Here is a 21,875-nt window from a genome sequence, read left to right on the forward strand (position 1 = left end):
CACTGGCCACAGGGCTGCTTCCCAGACGTCACCTTTGATCACAGGCTTTACTCTGCCCATTTCATAGACGGCAACGCCAAGGCATGGGGGGAAGGAACCTGCCCAAGGTTCCCCACTGGGATGAGTTGAAGCCAGCTTGTTGGATATTTAGGGGAGCAGAGGGGGTCTCTCTGTGCAGCCCCAGGAGGAGCACGGAGGAGCAGTGGCCAGCAGAGACCAGGACCCCTTGGGGATGGTGTCAAAGCCTTTGCTTCAAGCTGTGGGCACCGTGGGTGCCACCGACCTGGGCTCCAAAGCAGCTGTGAAAGGGCAAGGAAGTTGTCCCCCTTGTCTTGGGGACACTGTGGCTGTGCAGATGAGAGGGAAACACCAGCTCCCCGTGGTGGGGGGCTCTCCGGAGATGCGGGTTCTCGCCTGGGCTCTTGACCACGTTCCTCACTTAGCTGGTCCCGTGAGCAGGAAGGAAGCTGGCAGCCATGAAGCCAGGCAGGGTGGCCTCAGGGCTGGGCCTCCACGAACAGGGCTGGAGCCAGAGAACTACAGGTTCGAATCCCAGCCCGGTATGAACAGGCAGCCCCGCCTGGGGGGAGAGCTTGGCTTCCGCTGCCTTCACTGCCACCACACAAAGGACAGAAATCAGCAGGACAGAGCAGGCCACACCGCTGTGCTGGAGATGGTCAGGCCAGCCCAGCGCCTGTGGCCTATCTCTCAGGCCAGGCCAGACCCCAGAGAATAGGCCATTGTTTCCATCCCTCAGCCTATTTCCTGCCCCCCAGCCCTCTCCACGCCACCTCCTCACAATGAGAACAAAAGTCTCCTGGTAGACCCCTGCCCACCCTTCCATCCAGGCCCAGTGACAATGACGGTGGCTCGGCCCAGCCCTGCCCAGCCCTTGGAGCCCAGGCCCATCACCCACGTCCCATAACTCGCTGGACAATGGGATCACCTGGCCCTGACCCTCTCTGCTGCTTCTCCAGGCGCCTCGGCTCCCCGCTGGCTCCGTCCCTCTGTCCATCCATCTGCATGTCCTCCCGGGGAGGGGCAGGAGGAACTGGACCCACATCCTTCCTCAGCCACCCTGGAGAAAGCTGGCCGCCCTGGTGGGGGTGGGGGCCCTCTCGCCGCCTTTTTCCTGCAGACCAGAGATGGAGCAGCCGGAGCCTGGCGGTCTAGGAGGCTCGGCCTCAGAACGCTGTCCCTTGGCCTGGAATCCCAGGGGTGCTTCTGGCCCTGACTCCCACAGGGAGCTGGCCCACTCTGGGGCCCCCACAATTCCCAGGAGATTGACTCCCTCCTGCTCCCCAGACCCCTTCACACCTGGACCTCCAGCCACAGCAGGGTGAGACACAGGGACTCCGGCGCCATCCCCGTATGCCCCAGCAAGGCCCCTGCTCCTGAGGTCTCAGGCATGGCCCACTGGCACCCGGGGGCCACAGAAAGCCTGCCTGGCCCGCATGGCCTCTGCCTGCCCAGCCTCCTCCTGGTAGCCCTCAGGAAACCCCTCCATCTCCCTGCCCTGCTGGTCCCCTTAGGCTGGATGCTGCACACAGTAAGCGCCCAGCTCGCCCCGACAAGCCTGGCCCTCTCTGGGCCTCAGTGTCCCCAGAAGCCTTCAGAGGCCCTGAGACTCCCAGGTGTCAGCTCTCGGGGATCCAGGGTGGGCGAAGGGCACCAGAAGGCGGAAGTGCTTGCCAGGAGGGTCCCCCTCTCCTGGCTTCCTCAGAGCAATCTCGGCCTCGGGGTCAGCAAAGGGGAAAGGTCAGCGGCTAATAAGAAATGCCCCAAGGACTCAGAGTGGCCCCAGGCACTGAGGGTCCCCTTACCCCCGCCCACCCCTCCCCCGAGCTTGGCACTCAGTGCTTCTCTGGTCCATTCTCCACAGGAGACCCTCCCGGCTCACAAACCACCTCGGCTCTCCCCATCCTCATCGCCACTGCTGTGCTGAAGCTGCTTTCCCAAAATACAAGGCCGCCTTCTCCAGGAAGCCTCCCCAGACCGCCCGCCTTCCAAAGCTCTTCTAGCCCTTCAGCCCCACCCCGCCCTGGCGTCAGCACTTCCCACCCATCCCGGAGCCTCCCAGGAGCAGAGGCCACATCCCTCAGCCTAGCGCTTTTCCACAAATCCTAGGTGAAACTCTCCTGGGGAGAGGACCTCACTCCCAGTGACAGCAGCCGCCCTGCCTTGACCATTAGTGGCAGGACAGGTGGTGGATTTTTCTCGGTGGCACCAAGGGTTGAACTCAAGGCCTCGCACAGGCCAGGCACAAGTGCTCTGCCACCCAGCTGCATCCCAGCTCCAGGCTCAGCATAGACGGCAACTGAGGCCACCTCGGCAAGGGGCGCGTGTGTCCAAGGTCCGCTTGCTAAAGCTGCGGCAAAGCTGGGATTTGCACTTGGGTTTGTCTGAGGCGGAGTGTATGCAGGGTCACAGAAAGGACCGGAAGGGGAAAGGGAGGGGAGTGGGTGAGTACACGGGTGGACAGGGTTACAGTGTGGACAGACGGAGGGACGCATGAGGCAGGGGGTGAGGCCTTGGTGACTTGTTCCGGGTGGGTGTGGGTCACACTGAGTGGATGAGTGGGTGGACCAGAGCTGAGGGCTGCTGGGTCAGGGGATATACAAGGTGACACAGGGTAGATGGATGCATCGGCAATGGCGTCTGTAGATGGACAGACTGCTGGACACTCACAAGACAGAAGACCGGAAAGACCAACCAGTAGGTCGAGGAGCAGATGCAGAACTGACCTAAAGCCCAGCCCGATTTGGGGTGCAAAGGTGCATGTGCCTTCGGAAGGAAGCTTCTTGGGGATGGGGCTGATAGAGGAGACTACGCCAGCTCACTCAGCCCCAGGTTCCGGATCCAAACCTCCCTGGATGCCAGGAGGCCGCCCTGGCATCCCCGGGTCCCCAAAGTAGGACACACCCCTCTCGGACTGTGCCTCCCCAGCTCGGAGAACAAGTCCTGCGCTGTGCTGTGTCCTCCTCTCAAATCCCCCCTCAGCCCCAGCCTGCAGGGCAGAGGTGAGGGGCAGCTCCTGAACCCCAGGGGCCCGTCTCACCAGCAGCTCCTTTGCCCAGCTGGGAGGCATTTGTTCTGCCTCCTGCATGGTGATTAGGCTCGGCCAGGGTTAACTCCTGCACTGCTGCCTCAGGGAGAAGAATGGAGAGGGCAGGAAAGAAGGAGAGGAAAAAGAATGTGCGAAGAAGGGGTGCCCACCCTGCACCCTTCTAAGGGATACGGAGATCCTTCTTTTTCCCGAGGAATGAGCTATGGAATCCTTACATCAGGAGTGCAGCCAGGCTGGAGGTTGTGACTTGCAGGCAGACTGACTCCTATTAGGGATAGGTGTGAGTAAAAGTAGGCGCTTCTCAGCCTCAGTTTTTCCATCTGTAAAATAGGGCAGCAATTGAGGGCTCACAGACAAGCCACACATGCGCCATAGGAAACAAAGTCGGAAGGTCTTCAGCCACCAGTACAGGGCCCCAAAGGACAGAACAAACACGGGGCAGCTTGTAACCACTTCGGCCAAGGCTCCCTCCCCTGCTGCCTCTCCGGGGCTTGCAGCAATCCCTCCACCCGTAAATGCCCGCACTGACACCCCTATACCCACTCTCCAGGGACAAACTTGAGGCTCAGAGAGTCTCATGAGCAGCCCCTGGGCTGGGGTTGAAGCTCAGGGCCTCTGCTCCAGGGACCCTGTGACTAGAATGATGTGTCCTTCACTGTCCAGCCAGCTCACCCAGGAGAGTGCAAGCAGCGCTATCGGTAATCACCCCGCAACAGGAATTGTCCTGGGCACACTGAGGAGTATGGATCCTCCTGCCAAGCTTGGGGCAAAGCAAGTCCCTTTACTTCTTGGCCACATGGACATGATGACAGTATTGTCCCTGTGGGGCTCTCCAAAGGATCAAATGAGGTAACGTGTGTGAGCTGCTACAGGGCCGGGTAGGCTGTCGGTGCTCCATAAAAGCTGGTTGTGACTAACGCTATTAATGGCGGTGACCATGGTGCCACGAGTCCCTGGCTCCATTGGTGCCCTTCAAGTCCATTCTTTGATCCCAGCCAGAGCACCTGCGTGCGCGGGTGGCAAATGCCTATAATCCCAGCGCTAGGGCAGCTGAGGCAGGGGGATCACCACTTCCAGGCTTTCCATGCCTGCTGCGGGGAGCCCAGCCACCCCGCAGCTACCTGGCTCAGGGTTGAGCCCCCAAGATCTGGTCATTCTTCCTTGACACAGCCCAGAGCCACCTTGGTCCACTTCCCTCCTCCTGGCCGATGGTTTTCAGTGCCTTAAAAACATGGTGACACTGCTTCCCTTCTCCAGGGCCTCCCCCAGGAAAACATGTCTGATCCACCCACTGGGTCTCAATCCTTATGCTCTGCCACCAGAGCAAATGCTGTGATGCTCTGTGCCTCAATTTCCTCAATCGTCCAGCGGGTGAAATAAGCTTCCTCTGGGTGACCAACAGAAGGACTCGGAGAGCCGTGGAGGAGGTGCAGCCCCTGTGCACAGTGAAGACCTCATTTCCCCACCTGCGTGTCCCCCAGACCCCTTCCCCAGCCAGGACAATGCCATGTCACCTCCTCCAGTCACCCCTGCCCCTCCCCACCCCTGCAAGCTCTGTTAGAGGCCTCTCTATGCCACTTCGGCCTCCAGGACTTCCTGATGTCCCCAAGGAGTTCTTGGTCAGAAGGGAAAAGTCAGGGTGCATAAGTCAAGCATGGCAGTGCACACCTGTGGTCCCAGCACTCGGGAGGCCGAGGCAGGAGAATCATCTTAAGTTTGAGGCCAACCTGGGCTACATAGTGAAACCCTGTTTCAAAGAACGAAAAAATCAAAACAGAAGTCAGGCTGCCTGACAAACCAGGCAGGGGACAGAGATCATCTCCTTCCTTGAGGACAGCATGGGATCCTGGCCATAGCCCCAACCCTAAGCCTAACTCTGCCCCCCATGGTGGGAGGCTCAGAAGTCTTTTGAAGTGTGACCTCATTCCCAGTTCAGCGACCCTCTTTATACTAACAGGGCAGAGAGCCTTTAGCACTGCAACATCTGACACCTGCTTTGATGATCTGAAGGGGAAACTGAGGCACAAAAAGACTAAGTAGAGATGGTGGCTGGCAAGGAATCCAGGCTGTGTAACTTTGTGGTCCACAGGCTTGACCACCACACCACATCACTCCAAAAGTGACCTGCCAGGCGTCTGTGCCCAGGGTAGCTCGGTGCACCACCGGCACCCAGGGCCTGTACAGTATTCGGTGGAAAGGACAGTGGATTTGGGAGAAAGGAAGGCGCAGCCTGCACTTATAAAATTCAAGAGCTAAAGAAGTCTCAGGGCAGTCCAGACCTCCAAATCGAGATTACCCGTTCCCCAAATTGCGCAGAGAATGCCAGGAGTGTCCAGCCAGAGTTACAGATCCAGACTCCCCGGGCACGTGAGGGCCCCGGGGGAGGGGCGAACACTAGAGGGGCACAAGTCGCCTCCCCTGGACGGCAGCCCCGCACCAGGCCATCCGCGCGCCCCGATCTCGCTGCCCGGGCGGTGGAGGAGCACCGGGCCTGGCACCGTGCGCCCTGCACTGCAGCCCTCCCGGGCGCGCGGCGCGGCGCAGCGTGGACCGGGCCGGGAGGGGGCGCGGCGGGGCCGCGGGCGGGAGCCCAGGGGCGGGCGGAGGGAGGGCGCCCACACCCCGCCCCCGCCCCGGATCCGCCGCGGAGAGCGCGGCCCGCGCGGCGCAGACCGGCCCGGCCACTCTCGGGGCTGGCAGCCAGGACGCGTCGCCGGCCGCGGAGTGCGCCCGGGACCCTCGCCCGGGTCGCCGCCCGAGGAGGTAACAGCGGGGTCCGGGGGCGCAGGAGGGGCGCTGCTGGGGACGCGCGCTGGGGCTCCGCACCCTCCGAGGCGCGCGGGCGGGCGGGACGTGGCGGGGACGCGGCCGGGCGGGGAGGCGCGCCCCGGGCCAGCGCCGAGGCCCGAACGCCCCGACGCGCTGAGAGGTCCCGGGCGTCTCGGCCGGAGGGCGAAGCGGGGCAGAGGATGGGGGGGGCGGCCAGCCAGCGCAGCGAAAGTGGGGTGAGCAGAGGGCTGGCCGAGCTCCTTCCTGCGCGGGGAGAGAAGCAAAGCACGGGAAAGGGGGCGCTGGGACGGCTGCCGGGCCCCTCGGTGGACCGGGAGCGGGAAGTTGGGGTGGGGGTGGCCCAGCACCCTGCCCCCTCCCCAGCCGCCACATTCCAGACCGGAGCAGCGGGATGAGGTCATCCCGTCCGGTTCCCCTCCAGCCCCGTCCACCGCCAGCCAGGCGACCCTCCACTCCCAACCCCCCCATCCCCGGGGAAGTTTTATGGCCAAGTCCTTCCCGGACTTCCCCTGCCCGCGTTCCAGATTGTGCTTAGCCGTACTCTGCAAGAACACCAAGTCTGAAGCCCATTTCTAGATCGGGAAACTGAGGCTCAGGGAGGCAAAGAAACTGCCAGGGAGACCACAGCGACAGAAACGTGGCTGTAGGACCGGCCCCCAGCCCCAGGGGAGGGCTGATTGAGCTCAAATTTGTGGTGATGGGGCAAAAGGCCTCTCCTTCCCCTTCCCCAATGGCCTCATGTTCCCCTCCTCCTGCTGCCTCAGAATCCAAGAGGCTGGCCGAGCAGCCAGACTGCAAAGAGCTTGCTGGCCCTTTCTGGCCTCAGTTTCCCTTGTCTTCCAACTTGGTGGCTGGACGTTTGGGAAGCCCCAAACTCAGCTGTCATGGGAGTGTCGGGCTCAATGCCCTCGGGAAGGCCTGCAGGATGAGACGTGGCACTGGGGGCCCAGGGTGCAGCCCTCGGGGGGGGGGGGTCTCCAGCATGGGGCTGTGAAGCCCCCAACCGCAGTCCTCCACTGCGAGCAGCCCCTGGCCTCCGACCTCAGACCTCAGGCGGTTCCATTCCAGGCCCTGTTGGCCACTGCCAGTGCAGCCCCACCACCAGCGCTAATCTCAGGTCCTTACTGTTACCGCCTCTGAGTGAGCTCTGACCACAAGCCTGACCCTGACATCCTCTGCAGGGTGAGCAGACGGGCTCTGGGGACTGCATGGTGATCTCTGTGCCCAGGTCACAGACACTCTGAGTCCCAGAGCTGAGTGTCCTGCCCCCCAGGCCTGCTCTCCTGTGCTGGGCAGCCAGCTTCAGATATCTCCAGCACCTCTCGAAGGCAGGCTTCACCCCAACCCTGGACGTTCACTGCAGGTATTGGTAGAAACCCAGGCAGGTTCTTAGACACTTCTTTTTTTTTTTTTTTTTTTTCTGTGATCGGTGAAATTAAATTGGCTTCTGAGCCTCATTTTTCCTATCTGTAAAATGGGGGTAAGGCGCATTAACAGTGATATTCCTGGGCTGGTGAGAGGAAGAAACCTCAGTGGAGCGCAGTTGATGGCCTGTAGTCAAGTGCCAAATGGCTGTCACTAGGGGTCCCTGGAGTGAGACATTAGCCTAGAGGCATTGGATTTGAACTCCGGCTGCCTTGCTCCAGAATCAGAGATCACCCACCTCTTCCACCCTTTCTTTGTCCCCTGGGAGGGACCTGCCTACCACGATGATCCTGTTTGCCACCCAGGAGACCTGTGGCAGGATCTCTTCTTAGTGGACAGAGGGGAGGGTGCTGTTTGCAGATGGGCAGAGGCGTTGGGAGGTGAGGACAGAGCCCCAAGTCGGAGTAGCCATGGGGTTGAGGGGGCGGGAGTGGATTTTGCTGGGAGGATGGGCCCTCTGAGACGTCAGGGAGTTGGGAATGAAGTGGGTGGGGCCACGTGGCACACTGGGCTGGAGCTGACCCACACCGGGCAAAATTGCATTAACGCCTACCCGAGCCCCTTCCCCAGAGTCCTCCTTAGTCCCTGGAGAGCAGGGAAACCCCTTCCCGCGGTGTTCCTGCCACATGACCTTGGGCAAGTCTCCTCCCTCTGAACCCCAGCCCTTCCTGTGAAATGGGCCGGCTCCCCCAGCCTTGAGGGGCTGTTGAAGAATCGGGTGACATCATGCAGTGGTTGGCCAACTGCTGGTGGCTTCATAAGTTCAGCAAACATTCCACGAGGACCTCGCCGCGCTGGGCCGGGGGTGCCGGGGAAAAGGATGATTCAGAAGCCACGCCCCCGGGGCGGGGCGACGGCTGGGGGCGGGTCCGCTGGTGAGGAGGAAGAGAATGCAGTCGGCAAACAAAGCCAGCTTTGTCCTATAGAGTCTTTGTTTTTATCTTGTTATTTAACCTATTTTGAATTTCAAATAAAATTAGAAGGACAGGATTGAGTTTTTTTACACTTGGAGGTGGTGGCGGCGGTTTAGGGGGAAAAATGGTTGTGACTTCTGTCTAGGTGTTCCTGTTAAAGGTCACTGTCAGCTTTTAATCAGCCCAGGTCCGGGGTGTGTGGAAGTGGGTGACTTGGCCAAGGTCACGCTGAGAGGACACCGAGTCCCTGACCTATCCCCACCCCTCTGGGGGCCGCGGAGAGCGGTGGCCCTGTGGTGAGAGGGTTATCACGGAGCTTGGTGACCGAGCTGGTGTTGACGTCGGCACTTGCCGTGTTCAGAGCCCTGTCGGGTGCAAAAGGCAGGCAGGAAAATCCAGGCCCTGCCCTGCCTTCAAAGTGTGCGGCCGACTGGAGACAGACAGGGCTCCGAAAGCCAGCCCAGGGCTCCTGTGAGTCACGGGGCCTGGGTTCAGGTTTCAGCTAGCTCTAGATGCGACCTCAATCAAGCTTGGCCCTCGATGAGCTGCTGGAAAAGCAGAGGCCAGCCTAGACTTACTTTTATTAATTTTTGTTTCTTTGGTACTAGGAATTAAACCCAGGACCTCCACACTGACCCGCATCCCCAGCCCTTTTTTATTTTTAATTTTGAGACAGGGTCTCGCTAAGTCACAGAGTGAACCAGGCTGAGCTCCAACGTGCAATCTTCCTGCCTCAGCCTCCCAGGGTAGTGGGATTACGGGTGTCGTGCGTACCACTGCACCCTGCTTAGCCTGAACTTTACCTAGCATAATATCCTCAAGAAAGAGGTCACATACCAAGAAGTGTTTAGAGAAGCTTGGGGCCAGGGAGGGTGTGACCCTGTGGGAGACCAGGAAGGAACACCATGGACAAGGAACAGCTGTGCTCTTCTGGAACGCGTGCTCTGTCTACAAGAATTCTACATCAGTGTGACCAGTAGATAAACTCCTTTTCCTGCGAGCCTTCTCAGAGCCTTGAATCTGTCAGGCATGCAACAGGGAGCTGGAAAAAGCCACTTCTGACCACAGAATCTGTTTTCTAGGAAACACCTGGAGGTCCAGGCATCCAGGGCACCTCTATGCTGGCTGTTTACACACAGCCTTATAGAGATGCCTCCTCCCTCCTGGCTTCGCCAGATGGAAGAGGAGGAGGTGCCCCATTCCCCATGCCAGCCAGAGACAGTGCTGCCTGGGGTCAAGGATCCTGGGGTTTGCGCCCTGGCTCACCGCTTCTTACTGTGTAGTCTTCGGCGAGTCCATCGACTTCTGGGGCCTCAGTTTCCCCTCCCTAGTGTCTCGCTTCCATCAGGGCCGCTGTGCGTGTTAAATGACAGGTGCAGGTGAGGCCTGGCACTTCCGGCTGCTCACCAGAGGCCCAGGTTCCATCTCGCGGCTCTTTACTGGTGTTTTTCTCGCCCAGCTTCAGGGACCTTTTGTGCCGCTCAGTCGGCCCCGCTTCACGGCGAGCACAGCTCTGAGCTCTGTGGCCCGCACCTGCCTGCCCTTGAGCTTTCCTTCTGTGGACTCGCCCAGCCCCTCTTCTGTGCCCAGCTTCTGCTCAGCACTGGGTCGGTGGTGACCTTCATTGGTGTTGTTGGGTGTGACTGTTTGTTCTCTTTGGCTGTCACTGTGTGGACCCCAGATTTCCTTCTCTGCACTAGTCTGTGGTCACATCACATCGCTGTCCTCTGTCCTCCCTTTAGGTCTCCACTCCTGGCCAGGAGACAGCTGCCCACCTCTGAGACCCATCTCGTGCCTGCTGTCTGCGGCTGCTTCCCAGGGCCGGGAGCCGGGCTTCAGGAAAACAGCTCCGCATTGAGGACAGCGCCTCAGGAGAGCCACGTGGCAGCACTGGGTCCCCACCCACCAGCCAGAGCAAGGAGCTGACAGGGGGCCCCCTACCCGGCCCCAGGTGGCATGGACTGGCAGTCCTGAGCAGCCAGAGCGGATGCCCGGCCCCCAGGGGGGCGGAGCCCCCACCATGAGCCTGGGCAAGCTGTCACCCATGGGCTGGGTGTCCAGCTCCCAGGGGAAGAGGCGACTGACTGCAGACATGATCAGCCCCCCACTCGGCGACTTCCGCCACACCATGCACGTGGGGCGCGGTGGGGACGTCTTTGGGGACACCTCCTTCCTCAGCAACCATGGTGGGAGCTCCGGAGGCACCCACCGCTCACCTCGCAGCTTCCTGGCCAGGAAACTGCAGCAGGTGCGGAGGGTCCGAGTCCCGGCCAGGAGGATGGCCTCGCCCCCTGCCCCGTCGCCGGCTCCCCCCGCCATCTCGCCCATCATCAAGAACGCCATCTCCCTGCCCCAGCTCAACCAGGCCGCCTACGACAGCCTGGTGGTGGGCAAGCTCAGCCTGGACAGCAGCCCCGCCAGCTCTGTGGATGGACGCTCGGCTTACGGTGAGCGCCCGGGTCATTGTCCATTGCCCGACGCGGAGGCTGGGCCCACAGGGCTCCTGGGCTCTCCTAGTCTCCTTTCCCCTTGGTGGCTTGGTGTTACCCTGAAGGTCTGGCCCAAGGGCCGAGCCATGAACTGGGACAAGTAGGGAGATAAGACCCCAAAACACACTGAGGCTAAGACCAGGCAGGTGACATTTGAGTTCCAGCTACCCCTAACCCACTGTGTGTCTCAGAGAAGCCCTTCCCTGTCCTTGGGAGGGCCTAGGGGACCAGCGCACCCCTCTTTTACCCCCTGAAACAAGCAGCACTGGACAGTTGGCTTCCAGCCTGGTTCTGCCCAGTTCCCAGCAAACCCCCAACCTCTGCAAGCTCAAGCCTTGCCCTGTATTGAATTCTTTTTTTTTTCTATTATTACTGTTATTATGCTAACATCCATTGAAATCAGCCATGTGCCCAGCAAGGCCCAGAGTCTGACACCCAGCAGGTGCTTCAGACACAGGAGCTGTTGCTGCTGTGGAGTGGAAGACCCCACACCCTAACAAATTAGTAACACCACTGGCCAGCTATGCCAGCTGGGCACAGCAGGACCCTCTCCTGGGAACAATGAGCCTCTGCTGCCCCCTGGTGGCTGGGTCCTGTCATACGGTTTTGCCCCACTGGGCTCCTGATGGGGGGCTGCGGGGAACCCTGACCCAGGGTAACCAGTCCCATCTCAGGCCAGTTGTCCTGACCTGATGGCTGCGGAGGGCACATGCCTGTCCTTGGAGCCAGACCTTGGCCGCTGCTTTCATCCTGTGTCTGAGACTTGATTTCTGCTTTCAAAATGGGGGTGAGGAACATGACCACCTTGGGCTTCAGGGATCACACGGACAGTATGGGCAGGATGGGCAGGATGGAAGAAACTCAGGCCAGAGAGGGTAGGGACTGGCCAGAGGCCACAGAGCAGCCAGGCTCCGTCCTGGTGAGGGACCCCAGCTCTGACCCACACCCTATTTATTTTCTAGGCCTGGACTCTGGGTTCTGCACCATCGCCCGCCTGCCGCGCCTGGAAAAGCCCAGCGAGCAGGACCCAGAGCCATCCTTCCCCTGTGAGCCGCAGCTGCGCCGCTCTGACTCTCTCTTGTCCTTCCGCCTTGACCTTGACCTCGGGCCTTCGCTCCTCAGCGAGATGCTGGGGGTCATGAGCCTCTCAGAAGCCCCTGCATCTGAGACCCCGGCCCCCGCTGCCAATCCCCTGACTGCTTCCACGAACCCCTCGGCCCCTGCTGCAAATCCCTCTGCCCCTTCTGCAAACTCCCAGGCCCGTGCTGCTCGGCCCCCACCCCATGGACATTTCCCCAATGGGATGACTGCTGGGTTGGGCCCAGGAGCTGAGGTGAGGGCCGGCCTGGTGGGAGAGGGGCCCGGGGCACCGGCTGATGGCAGGCACTGGGGGGCCAGCCGGGGTGGAGCCCAGGGCATCCGCCACTACTTGGAGGTAGATGCCCAGCGGGAGCCCACGGAGGTGCCGCTCCAGGCCCAGGGCTCCTGGGAGAGCCTGGAGGAAGAGTGGAGGGCACCCCAGGCAGGCAGCAGGGCCCCTGTGCCCAGCTCAGTGCAGGCCAACACCTTCGAGCTCGCAGATGCTGAGGATGATGAGGTGAAGGTGTGAGGGCAGGCTCAGGACCCGCCAGGTGACAGATGGGGGCGGCCAAGTGTCCCCAAAGCTTGCTCCTCTGCTGCAGGGAAGACCCGGGAGGGAAGATGGGGACGCTGTCCCGGGCCCAGTGGCCCGCCTGACTCTGGGCTCCATCCATGCCACCCCCACAGGCTGGAGGGCGCCTCAGTGTGGCCTTTGTGCCCAGGGAAGCTGCCCTTGGGGTGGGGGTGGGGACCTGACCACACAAGGCCATTGTCTTCTCTTCCAGTCCAGTGCCTGCCCCCAGCTCCTTCAGGGCTCCCCCCATGTCCCTGAGCCCCGCCCAAGCTGTCTCCCCAGCACTTTCTCTCATGTTCCCCAAGTCTCACAGAAAGGTCAGCTGGGACCCTCCTGTGTCACCAGACCTGCTGCTGGGGCTTGATTAAAGGCTTTTTTTTTTTGGATAAAAGTTGTCCTGTTAGAACCTTGGGGATCCGGGAGAGCGGCTTAGCCCCCTGCTGAGATGCCTGCCCTGGTGGGGTTTGCAAAGTGCTCAGCCCCAGCGGGGAGGCTGGGCAGGTACTGAGTAACCTGGCTGGAATGCCTGCCTGAGATAAGGGCCAGGTGAGAGCCTTATCTGTGGTTTCTGGAACAGCCTCTGCCCCGGGTGCCTGGAACCAGGGCACCCCACAACCCACCAGGGCAGTTTGGCATTTGCTTTGTCAATAAGGAGGAGATAGGGGTGCACACTCGGGACCAGTCTGGGAGCTGGCAGGACAATGAATTTGTGCCTCAGAACTCTTTGTATCATTAAAATGCATGGAAGACAATGATGGCCACCAGAGACTATAAAGGTACAAGGTTTGTTTGCTTTGACTTTGGAGAAGGGAAATGGGGCCAGAAGGGCAGGAAGTGCTGACGGAGGGCTGGGGTTCTGGGGGATCTGCAGGCTGGGGACTCCGCTCACTTCAACTTGAAGGCAGAGATGTGGAGGCCCCGCACACTGAGGTAGCTCAGGTGGCTGTGGTCCAGCCTGTTGGGAAAGGTCAGCTGGTATCCATCTGGCAGCGTCACCTTGAATTCCTCACTCTGAAAGGTCACGGTGAACTGCAGTGGGCACAGAGGTGTCAGCAAGGCGGGAGGAGCCCAGGGAGTGGGCTAGACTCCGTGCCTGGCACATCCCCCCAGGGCCCAGGGACTCCCTGTGCCGCCCTGTGCATCCTCCCCCTGACCTCACCTTGACGTCTGCCCCCTGGCTGAAGCACATGTGATCATCGCGGTGCTCTTGTCCCCAACAGCCAGCTTCCTTTGAGTTGCAGACAATGACGGATTCGTTGAAGCGGGGGTTAAAGTGCAGGCTCAGCTCATCTGGCCCCCGCCCCAGGTTAATCGCAAAGCTGCCGAGAAAGGTTCACAGGTGAGGTTTAGGGGCAGCCCTGGGGAGACAGCGGGGGGGGGGTCAGAGGGCTTTGGCTGACCGTGAGCCGGAAAAATCACCAAAAAGAGATTTTAGTTGCAATCTGTGCTCAACACAAGGGAGATGACAGTCACTCAGACTTGGCACTGCAGTGGCACATTCCATTTGGAGCAAAGGCCATGGGCTGCTAACAGTTTACCAATGGTGATAGCTTCAAAAATCAGAGATGTCTGCCCTGGGGGACAGAATCACTCCTTAGGTATCCGAAGACCTAAGGTGGTGAGCTCCCTGTCACTAGAGGTATGCAACTGTGTGACTTCTCTGCAGGATCACTCCCTTCAGGGTCTCTGAGAGAGAAGGGCACAGTATGGATTATGAGGTTCCTTCCCCCGGGGGGAGGGGGTGCTCGAACCCAGGGTATCCTCCGTGTGGGACCCAGGCGGGAGAAAGGAGCTGTTCTCAGCCTGCTCCATGTGTCTGCCTGCTCCCTTCCTGACCCAAGGTGGGCAGAGATCAGGCCCAAGAAAGGCTGAGAACGTCCGTGCTTGAGAGGGCCGAGCGCTGGGGTTTCTAACAGGGGCAGAGGCGGAGATGACCCCGAGGTGGCCCGTGGTTGAACTCACAGGGTTAAGAGGGGGTGTCCCTTGGGGGTTCGGGCTTTCAGCAGATGATCCGAGCACGTGAGCAAGGCTGTCAGAAAGAGCCCTGGTCTCGGGGCCACTCAGGGCTGGCTGTCACAGGTCGGTCTGCGCGCCCCGCCCAGGCCCTGCGCCCCACCCCCACCCATCCACCTCACCTATCGACGTTGTCCTGGATCTGGCCCTTGAGCTTCAGGGTTTCTCCCAGCTTCATCTCCATGTTCGAGATCTCAAAACTCACCTGCGCCATCGGAGAGGGAACAACACACTGGAGGGGCTGCGGGAAACCCAGCATGCACGCACCAGCGGACTTCCACTGGTGACACCAGACGTGGTCCCCCTGCCCTTGGGAGGGCGCCCAGCTGCACGGGAGGAGTGGGGTCCTGTCTGCCCTCAGTCCTGCTGTCATCTGGCCTACAGAACAGCTGGGTGTGGAGGGACAGGGCCCAGCAGGGAACCTCAGTGTAGTCATCTGTGGAAGGGGTGGAGTGGCCCCTACAGCCTCACAGTTCCCCAAAACGTTCAAAACCATGCAGATTGGCCACCCTTGGAACTGGCACCCTAACATAAGGCAGAAAATGAGCGTAAGGGAGGCAAAGCCTCCAGGTTGAACCCGCCCGCCAGTCTCTTTCCGGAGCCCACTGTAAATTATGCTGGTTGGGTCTATTCACTCACTTAAAAGTCGCTGGGCTAGAGTGCTGCCCAGTGGTAGAGTGCTTGCCTGGGTTTCCTCCTCAGTGCCCCCCAAAACAGGCTGCTGAGTGGGTCAAGGCAAATGTGGGACCCGTGTAGTTACGGTCACTTGTCTCACTTAGCGGCCTGCCCCGGCTTTCCCCTGGGGCCTGGGCAGCACCTGGGTTTCCAGGAGGTCTCCCGAGCTGGGCTCCCAAGGCTCCTTCCTTGCGCTAGGCTGGGGATCTTTCACCTCCCTGGCTGGAGGGCCGTGGGAGGGGCTGAACAGGACCACTGGACACCAAAGACAGAAGCCAGGGGAGCCCTTCTGCGCTGGGGGGTTCCGCTCATCCGCCTGTTTGGGGGTTGGGTTTAGTTTTGGAGAAGGCACTGTTTCTGAAGCCTTGAACCAGCTCCCGCTCAGACTGGGGTGCTTTGCCACCCACAGTCAAGGTACAACCCACAGGTGGGCGAGGCTGGCCTGTGACCCTGCCCAGCGCTCCAGGAGCAGTGTTTCTGAAAGAGGTCCTAGCCTAGTGTGGTGATGCACCCCTGAGATCCCAGCACTCGGAAGGCTGAGGCAGGAGGATCCCTGTAAATTCAAGGTCAGCCTGGCCTAACACAGCGAATTCGAGGCCAGTCTGAACTACACAGTAAGAGACTGTCTCAAAAACAAATGAAAAAAATAAATAAAATACAAATAAAAGGAGGTCCTGAAAAACAAAACGATCAGCCCAGGAGCCTGGGGCTGTTCTGGTACCATATCAGACACAATGACACCTAGAGCAGGGGTCACCAGCCCAGTCTCATTGGGGCCTGGATAATTTTTTTTTTTTAACCAGTACCAGGGATCTAACTCAAGACCTCGCGCTTGCAAGGCAGGCACTTATGCCACTGAGCTAAATCCCCAGCCCCTTGGATAATTCTCTTTCAGGCTGCCCTGTGCTCTGGGGGCTGGCGAGCAATGGCCCTGGGCTCTGCCCACAAGATGCCAGCAGCACCCTTGACCCAACCCAAAATGGATGTGGCCAAGTGTTCCCGAGGACAAAATGGCCTTGAGGACAATGGCCCTGGGGCAGAGGCCTGACCCTCAGATCTGTGCTTGGCAGCAGCTTTCCCTCCCTCCCACAGGTTTTGGAGCCGCAGACCAGACTGAAATTCTCCTTCAGGGGCCGGGGGATGTAGCTCAACGGCCCAAGCACCTGCCTGGCAAGCACAAGGTCCTGAGTTCGATCCCTGGGACCATAAATTCTTCAGCGCAGACTGGCAGACATGGAGTGGCTCTTGGGAGAGGAGTTTCTCCCGGGAGGACAGTCACTGTCCCTCCCAGGGGGACGAGGACCAAAAGCCTGCCTGCACATGTGTCTGAGCTGCCCTCATGTGCAGGCACTGTCCTCAGGGCTTCCCGGCGGGAGGCAGGTCAGAGTCAGCAGTCCGCTGAGACCTGTGGGCCTGTGCGGCCCGAGCCTGCTGTCACCACTCAGCAATGTCTGAGGTCCAGGGAGGGACAGAAGCAGAGCAAGACAGGGCAGTTCACAGCCTTGCTTGTAGGCTGGGGGTCAATCCCAGCTCTCCCTCTCAGTGGCTAAGTGACCTGGGGCCACCTCCTCCTCTCTGGGCCTGGTCCCCATCTGTGCTAAAAAGGTCTTGCTGTGTAGCACAAGATGGCCTTGAACTTGCTTATACAGCCCAGGCTGGCCTCAGACTCGCAGAGATCTTCCTGCCTCAGCCTCCTGAGTACTGGGATTACAGGAATGTGCTACCACGCCTGGCCCCAGAAGACCCGCTGTGAGGAACTTCTTTGCCAGCTGTGTTGGCTTGGAAAATGTCCCCCTAAAAGTCTTTCCCACCCAAAACCTGCAAATGCGACCTATTTGAAAGCCACAGATGTAGTCAAGACGGTGTGGTACTAACTGTAACTCCAGATGGGCCCTAAATCCACCACAACTGGTGTCCTCATAAAACAAGGAAGGCCTACACCTGTAATCCAGCACTCAGGAGGCTGAGGCAGGAGGAACACCTCGAATTCAAGGCCAGGCTGGGCTACATCGAGAGTCTATCTCAAAAACCAAAAATAGAGAGAGGGAAATCCAGACAAAGAGGAGAGGCCATGTGAAGAGGGAGAGCCTTGAGTGACACAGCTATAAACCAGGGGACACCAAGGGACACCAGGGATTGGCTGTGACTAGCGGCCCCGCCCACACCTTCCTCCTGTGAGGGACCAGCTAGCTGCCAGCTCCTGCTTGGTGGATGCAGCCCGGCAGCCCTTGGGGATGGAGGAACACCATCTTTTCAGAGGATGCTTTGGATTCCAGTCCATAGATCAGAGAGGGGCAGCAACTTGCCCTCAGTCACACAGCAAGCCGTGGCGGCCCGAGATAGAAATCAATGAGGAACCTTTGAGAGGGTCCTCCGGAGCCCCTGGCAATCTGCAGGTCTGACCTCGGGCAACTCAGGCTCTGGGCCTCGGTTTTTTTCCTCTTCCTTCTTTTTTTTTTGTGCTGGGGATGGAATCCAGGGCCTGTGCACAGTAAGACCCAACTTCTGAGCCTCCATTTCTCCCTCCGTAGCAGGCTCAACTGATGTGAGCCATCATCAGCATCATTACAGCTGCTGCTGTTCCTACCAATGGGGAAACTGGGGCCAGATCGGAGGAGGCCAGGAGTAAGGCCCAGGACTTGGCAGAAGGGTGGAAGCCGGGAGCCCAGCGCTGAAGGATTGTGTCTCGAGGGCTCCTCGCTGCACAGAGGGGGAAACTGAGGCCCAGAGAGGAGCAGCACCCTACCCCACCCCAGCCAGGCAGAGGCAGAGGGAGCGGGGAGGTGGCCTCGGCTCGCTTACCGACATGGTGGCGTTCTCGGCTCTCAGGCCTGCTCAGGGTTCCAGCTCCTGGTCAGCTAAAATCAGGGTATTACTCATTAACTCCGCAGGCCAGATATAAGCACTCTGGCCCTGGAACCCGCACAGACAAACTGAACGGACTGGATTCCTCTCCTGAGCCCCGCCCACTCCGCAGATCCTCCACTCCCCTAAGCCCCTCAGCAGCAGCGCCCCGCCTCCCACAGCCCCCCGGGGCCGGGCGGCCACCACCCTTTCCTCCCATCAGCCCCCGGTCAACCACAGAGATCCGCTCTGTAAAGATGTCCACCTGGCAAGCGCAAGGTCCTGAGTTTGATTCCCAGTGCAAAAAAAAAAAAAAAAGGCTACCTCCTTATTTTCTCTAATGTTCTCAGTCATGCTGAAGAATCTCTTCTTTCTCCTTCCACGGCATTGTTTTTGTGATTGTATCTGTAAATTTTAAAGACCATATAGAGGAGCCAAGCCTGGTGGCACACACCTATAATCTCAGCACTGGGAAGGCTGAGGCAGGAGGATCCCTGAGATCGAGGCCAACCTAGACTACATAGTTTTGGTCTCCCGAATTGCATATAGAAACTGTATCTATCTATCTACCGATCTATCTATATGGTAGCTTTTTCTTCTTTCAATTCGATTTCATTGGTACTTTTTTTTGTCTTTTTGAGACAGGGTCTCGCTGTGCAGTTCAGGCTGGATTTGAGCTCACTTTGCAGCCCAGATTGTTCTCAAACTTGCACCAATCCTCAGCCTCCTGAGGGATTACAGGTGTGCGCCCCATGCTGGACTTGCTGGTACATTTTAGATATACCTCATGATCACACGCATCATAGAGAGGTGGTCCCTGTGTGTGACGTATCCCCATTCTTTTTCCGTTCCCCTCCTGTCCCTTCACCCCCTTCTTTCTCTTTCCATTTACAAAAGCTTTGTTTCCTTCTTTTCTCATTTCTTTAACTTCTTTTTTTTTTTTTTTTTTTTGTACCAGGGATCGAACTCACGACCTCACGCTTGCCAGGTAGGCACTTATGCCACTGAGCTAAACCCCCAGCCCCATATTTTTAAATTTTTCCCTTCTTTTTTCCCCCCTGCCCTCTCTTTTGTTCCCCTTTCCCACTTGAACATTTTCTTCCTCTTTCACAATACCTAATATACATTCTGGTCTTTATTCACACTTCCGTTTTTTCATACCAGCGAAACAATGCAGTATTAAACGTGTGTGTCCGATTTATCTCACTTGAGCGTATAGCAAATTTTAAGAAAATGTTTAGAAGTATCTAAGACCATTAAAAGTGAAGAAGCCAGGCGTGGTGGCACATGCCTATAATTCCAGCACTCAAGAGGCTGAGGCAGGACAATCCTCAGGAGTTCAAGGTCCGCCTGAACTACATAGCAAGACCCTGTCTCGAGAACAAAACAAAAGAATATACGTCAAAAGTGAAGAAGAAGCCAAGTCTGATGGCACACGCCTGTTATGCCAGCACTAGAGAGGCTGAGGCAGGAGGATCCATGTGAGTTCATAGTTAGACTGAACAGAGAGGGAGAGAGCTGTGAGGGGGGCTTGGGGGCTTAAAATGCTTTGTTTGATTTTTTTTTTTTTTTTGAGGCAGGCCTTGCTATGGACTTCACTATGTAATCCAGTCCGGCCTTGGACTCCTGGTGATCCTCCTGCCTCAGCCTCCCAAATTTTGGAATGACAGGCATGTGCTGCCACACCCAGCATTCCTTGAGTCCTAATGCTTGTATAATTAACATGCTGACATGTTGACCGTAGACAGGTAGAGACGGGGAAGCAATCCTTCATTTTCCTACGCCAGGCGAGCACAGCCCTGCTGTGTATATTGGCACACTACTCCTGGTGGTTTTCTATGAATTTAGGCAATAGACATCTCTCCGTCTTTTTCTTTTCTTTTTTTTTTTTTTTTTTTTTTTTTTTTTGTCTTTTTGAGACGGGGTCTTGCTGTGCAGTTCAGGCTGGCCTTGAGCTCACTTTGTAGCCCAGGCTGGTCTCGAACTCTCAAGGACCCTCCCGCCTCAGCCTCCCGAGTGCTGGAATTACAGATGTGAGCCACCACGCCCAACATCTCTCCATCTTTAATTGCTTATTTTGCTTCATTGAAGAAACAGTAAGGCCCACAATCTATACTTCAGAGCTACATTTCAATGGCTGTGAAATAGTCCACCTCCCGGTGGCTAAATCTAACTGAGCCAATTTCCTGCTGCTGAATGCTTACATTAATTCTAAATTTTCACTATTAAGCACACTGCTGCCCTAAATGTCTTTGCCCAGAAGTCTGATCGAATCCTGGTGGTTTATGTGGGGCAGATTCCCAGCAGGAGAACTTCCGGGGCATGCCCTGGGTTTGGCTGGCCGCCAGGCTTCCCATCAGGGTCAGGGTACAGGACACTCCGGGCAGGGTGCAGGGCAGCTAACCCTGCTGAGGGTTCCCAGGTGCCAGGGCTGGGGGTGGCTCGCTGCCCAGTGCTCACACGGAGCACTGCCTTTATAACCTGGCAACCCCAAGAAAAGAGTGGTTTCCTTATTTTACCCACAAGGAAATGAACCTTTTCACGGCCTTTCTCCCAGAGCAGGGCAAAGATAAGGATTTTGCAAGGCTTTCGCAACAGAAACTCCGCTGGACCGAAACTGCAGCTTTCAAGGTGGTATTTTTTAAATTATATTTGCAATACCAGCTCATCAAAAGGTTTTGGATGTAATCCCAGCACTTGGGGGGCTGAGGCAGGAAAACTGCCATGAGTTGGAGGTCAGCCTGGGCTCTGTAGAGAGTTCAAGGCCAGCATGAGCTGCACAGCAAGACCCTGTCTCAAAAAGAAAAGAGGTTTTAGAACCAGGCATGGTGGTGCAGTCCTATAATCCCAGCACTTGGGAGGCTGAGGCAGGAGGATTATCCCAAGTTCAAGACCAGCCTGGGCTACAAAGTGAGCTCAAGGCCAGTCTGAACTGCATAGCAAGAGCCTGTCTCAAAAAGAAAAGAAAAGAAAAGAAAGGAAAAGAGGTTTTGCAAAGTGGACCAAGTAAAAGGGATTTAGCTCATTTTCTGGAAAAGAGTATTTTGTTGTTGTTACTGGCGTTGTTGTTGAGACACTAAATTGCACAGGTTGATCTCAGACTTGCAGCGATGCTCCTGCCTCAGCCTCCTACGTGCTGGGAAGGCAGGTGTGCAGCTCCACGCCTGACCTGAAAAGGGGAAGTGGGAACAAGACCTTGTTTGTGATTGGTGTGCTTTTCTGCATGTATATTTCACAACAATGAAAGATTTGTTTAAAAGGAAAAAACATCACACTCCCTTACTTGCAGTCCGGGCCTTATCCTCCAAACAGGCCACTCTCAAAGGCCACTGTCCCTTCCTCCACCTGGTCATCCAAGGCTCAAATTCTCGCCGCAGGCTTCACGCACATCCCATTTGTCAAATGAGAACCGAGGATCCCAGGACTTAGCTTGATCCCTGATACTGAAAAAAAAGGTTTTCCTCGACCTAAAAGTCTCTTTTGTCCTCCTTTTTTAAGAAACCAAGGCCCTGGGATGTCCTGGGCCCAGGGCATCCCGCACTGAGCGCCCTGGAGAAGCGGGGAACCCTCGCCCACCAGCTGTCTGCCGTTGGGGACTTTGGTCCCGCAGTGCCCGGGATCCTGGCCAGTCTCACTTGGCCCTTCTCCTTCTCCACCCAGAGAGCAAACAGACTCACGGCTCCCTAACGGCTCCTTCCAAGGTTACAGAGGGAGCAACCACCAGGCTCCGGCAGCGCAGGTCTCGAAATGAACGAATGTCAGGCCCCAGCTGTGGAGCGGCCCTGGCAGGTGGCTCAGAGCTTCAGTGTAGGAACCAAAGGCATTTGCTTCCTAAACGGGCTATGAGGATTTTAAAACATTTTCCTTTTTACAATTTAACAAATTAACGTTGGTGGAACCTTGAAGCGCATAACAGATTCTCCAAGAAATGCCAGTCTCAGGTGTGGCATCCTACACCTGTAATCCCAGCACTTCAGAAGCTGAGGCAGGAGGATTGCCATAAG

General features: G+C 57.8%; 2 protein-coding genes and 1 long non-coding RNA gene across 3 annotated transcripts; 1 reads left to right on the forward strand and 2 right to left on the reverse strand.

The window, feature by feature from the left end:
• Positions 1–5,674: 5,674 nt before the first annotated feature.
• Cdc42ep1 (CDC42 effector protein 1) lies at positions 5,675–12,730 on the forward strand. The gene is made up of 3 exons (XM_003470467.5): positions 5,675–5,830; positions 9,939–10,643; positions 11,648–12,730. The coding sequence occupies exons 2-3, from the start codon at positions 10,184–10,186 to the stop codon at positions 12,292–12,294; spliced, it is 1,107 nt and encodes a 368-aa protein (XP_003470515.1). The 5' UTR covers positions 5,675–5,830; positions 9,939–10,183; the 3' UTR covers positions 12,295–12,730.
• Positions 12,731–13,105: 375 nt separating this feature from the next.
• Lgals2 (galectin 2) lies at positions 13,106–18,005 on the reverse strand. The gene is made up of 4 exons (XM_013153161.3): positions 17,830–18,005; positions 14,475–14,557; positions 13,499–13,658; positions 13,106–13,368 (listed from the first exon to the last, which is right to left on the reverse strand). Exons 1-4 carry the CDS (start codon positions 17,833–17,835, stop codon positions 13,225–13,227), a joined length of 393 nt encoding a protein of 130 aa, XP_013008615.1. The 5' UTR covers positions 17,836–18,005; the 3' UTR covers positions 13,106–13,224.
• Positions 18,006–19,334: 1,329 nt separating this feature from the next.
• On the reverse strand, positions 19,335–21,662 carry LOC134473600 (uncharacterized). Its single transcript, XR_010043914.1, has 2 exons — positions 21,155–21,662; positions 19,335–21,040 (listed from the first exon to the last, which is right to left on the reverse strand). It is a non-coding gene; the product is annotated as an uncharacterized LOC134473600 (long non-coding RNA).
• Positions 21,663–21,875: the final 213 nt, after the last annotated feature.

Source organism: Cavia porcellus, unplaced genomic scaffold, assembly GCF_034190915.1.
Source record: "Cavia porcellus strain 051 isolate PalLab524CR breed Dunkin Hartley unplaced genomic scaffold, mCavPor4.1 scaffold_27, whole genome shotgun sequence".
NCBI classification, from domain to species: Eukaryota; Metazoa; Chordata; class Mammalia; order Rodentia; family Caviidae; genus Cavia; species Cavia porcellus.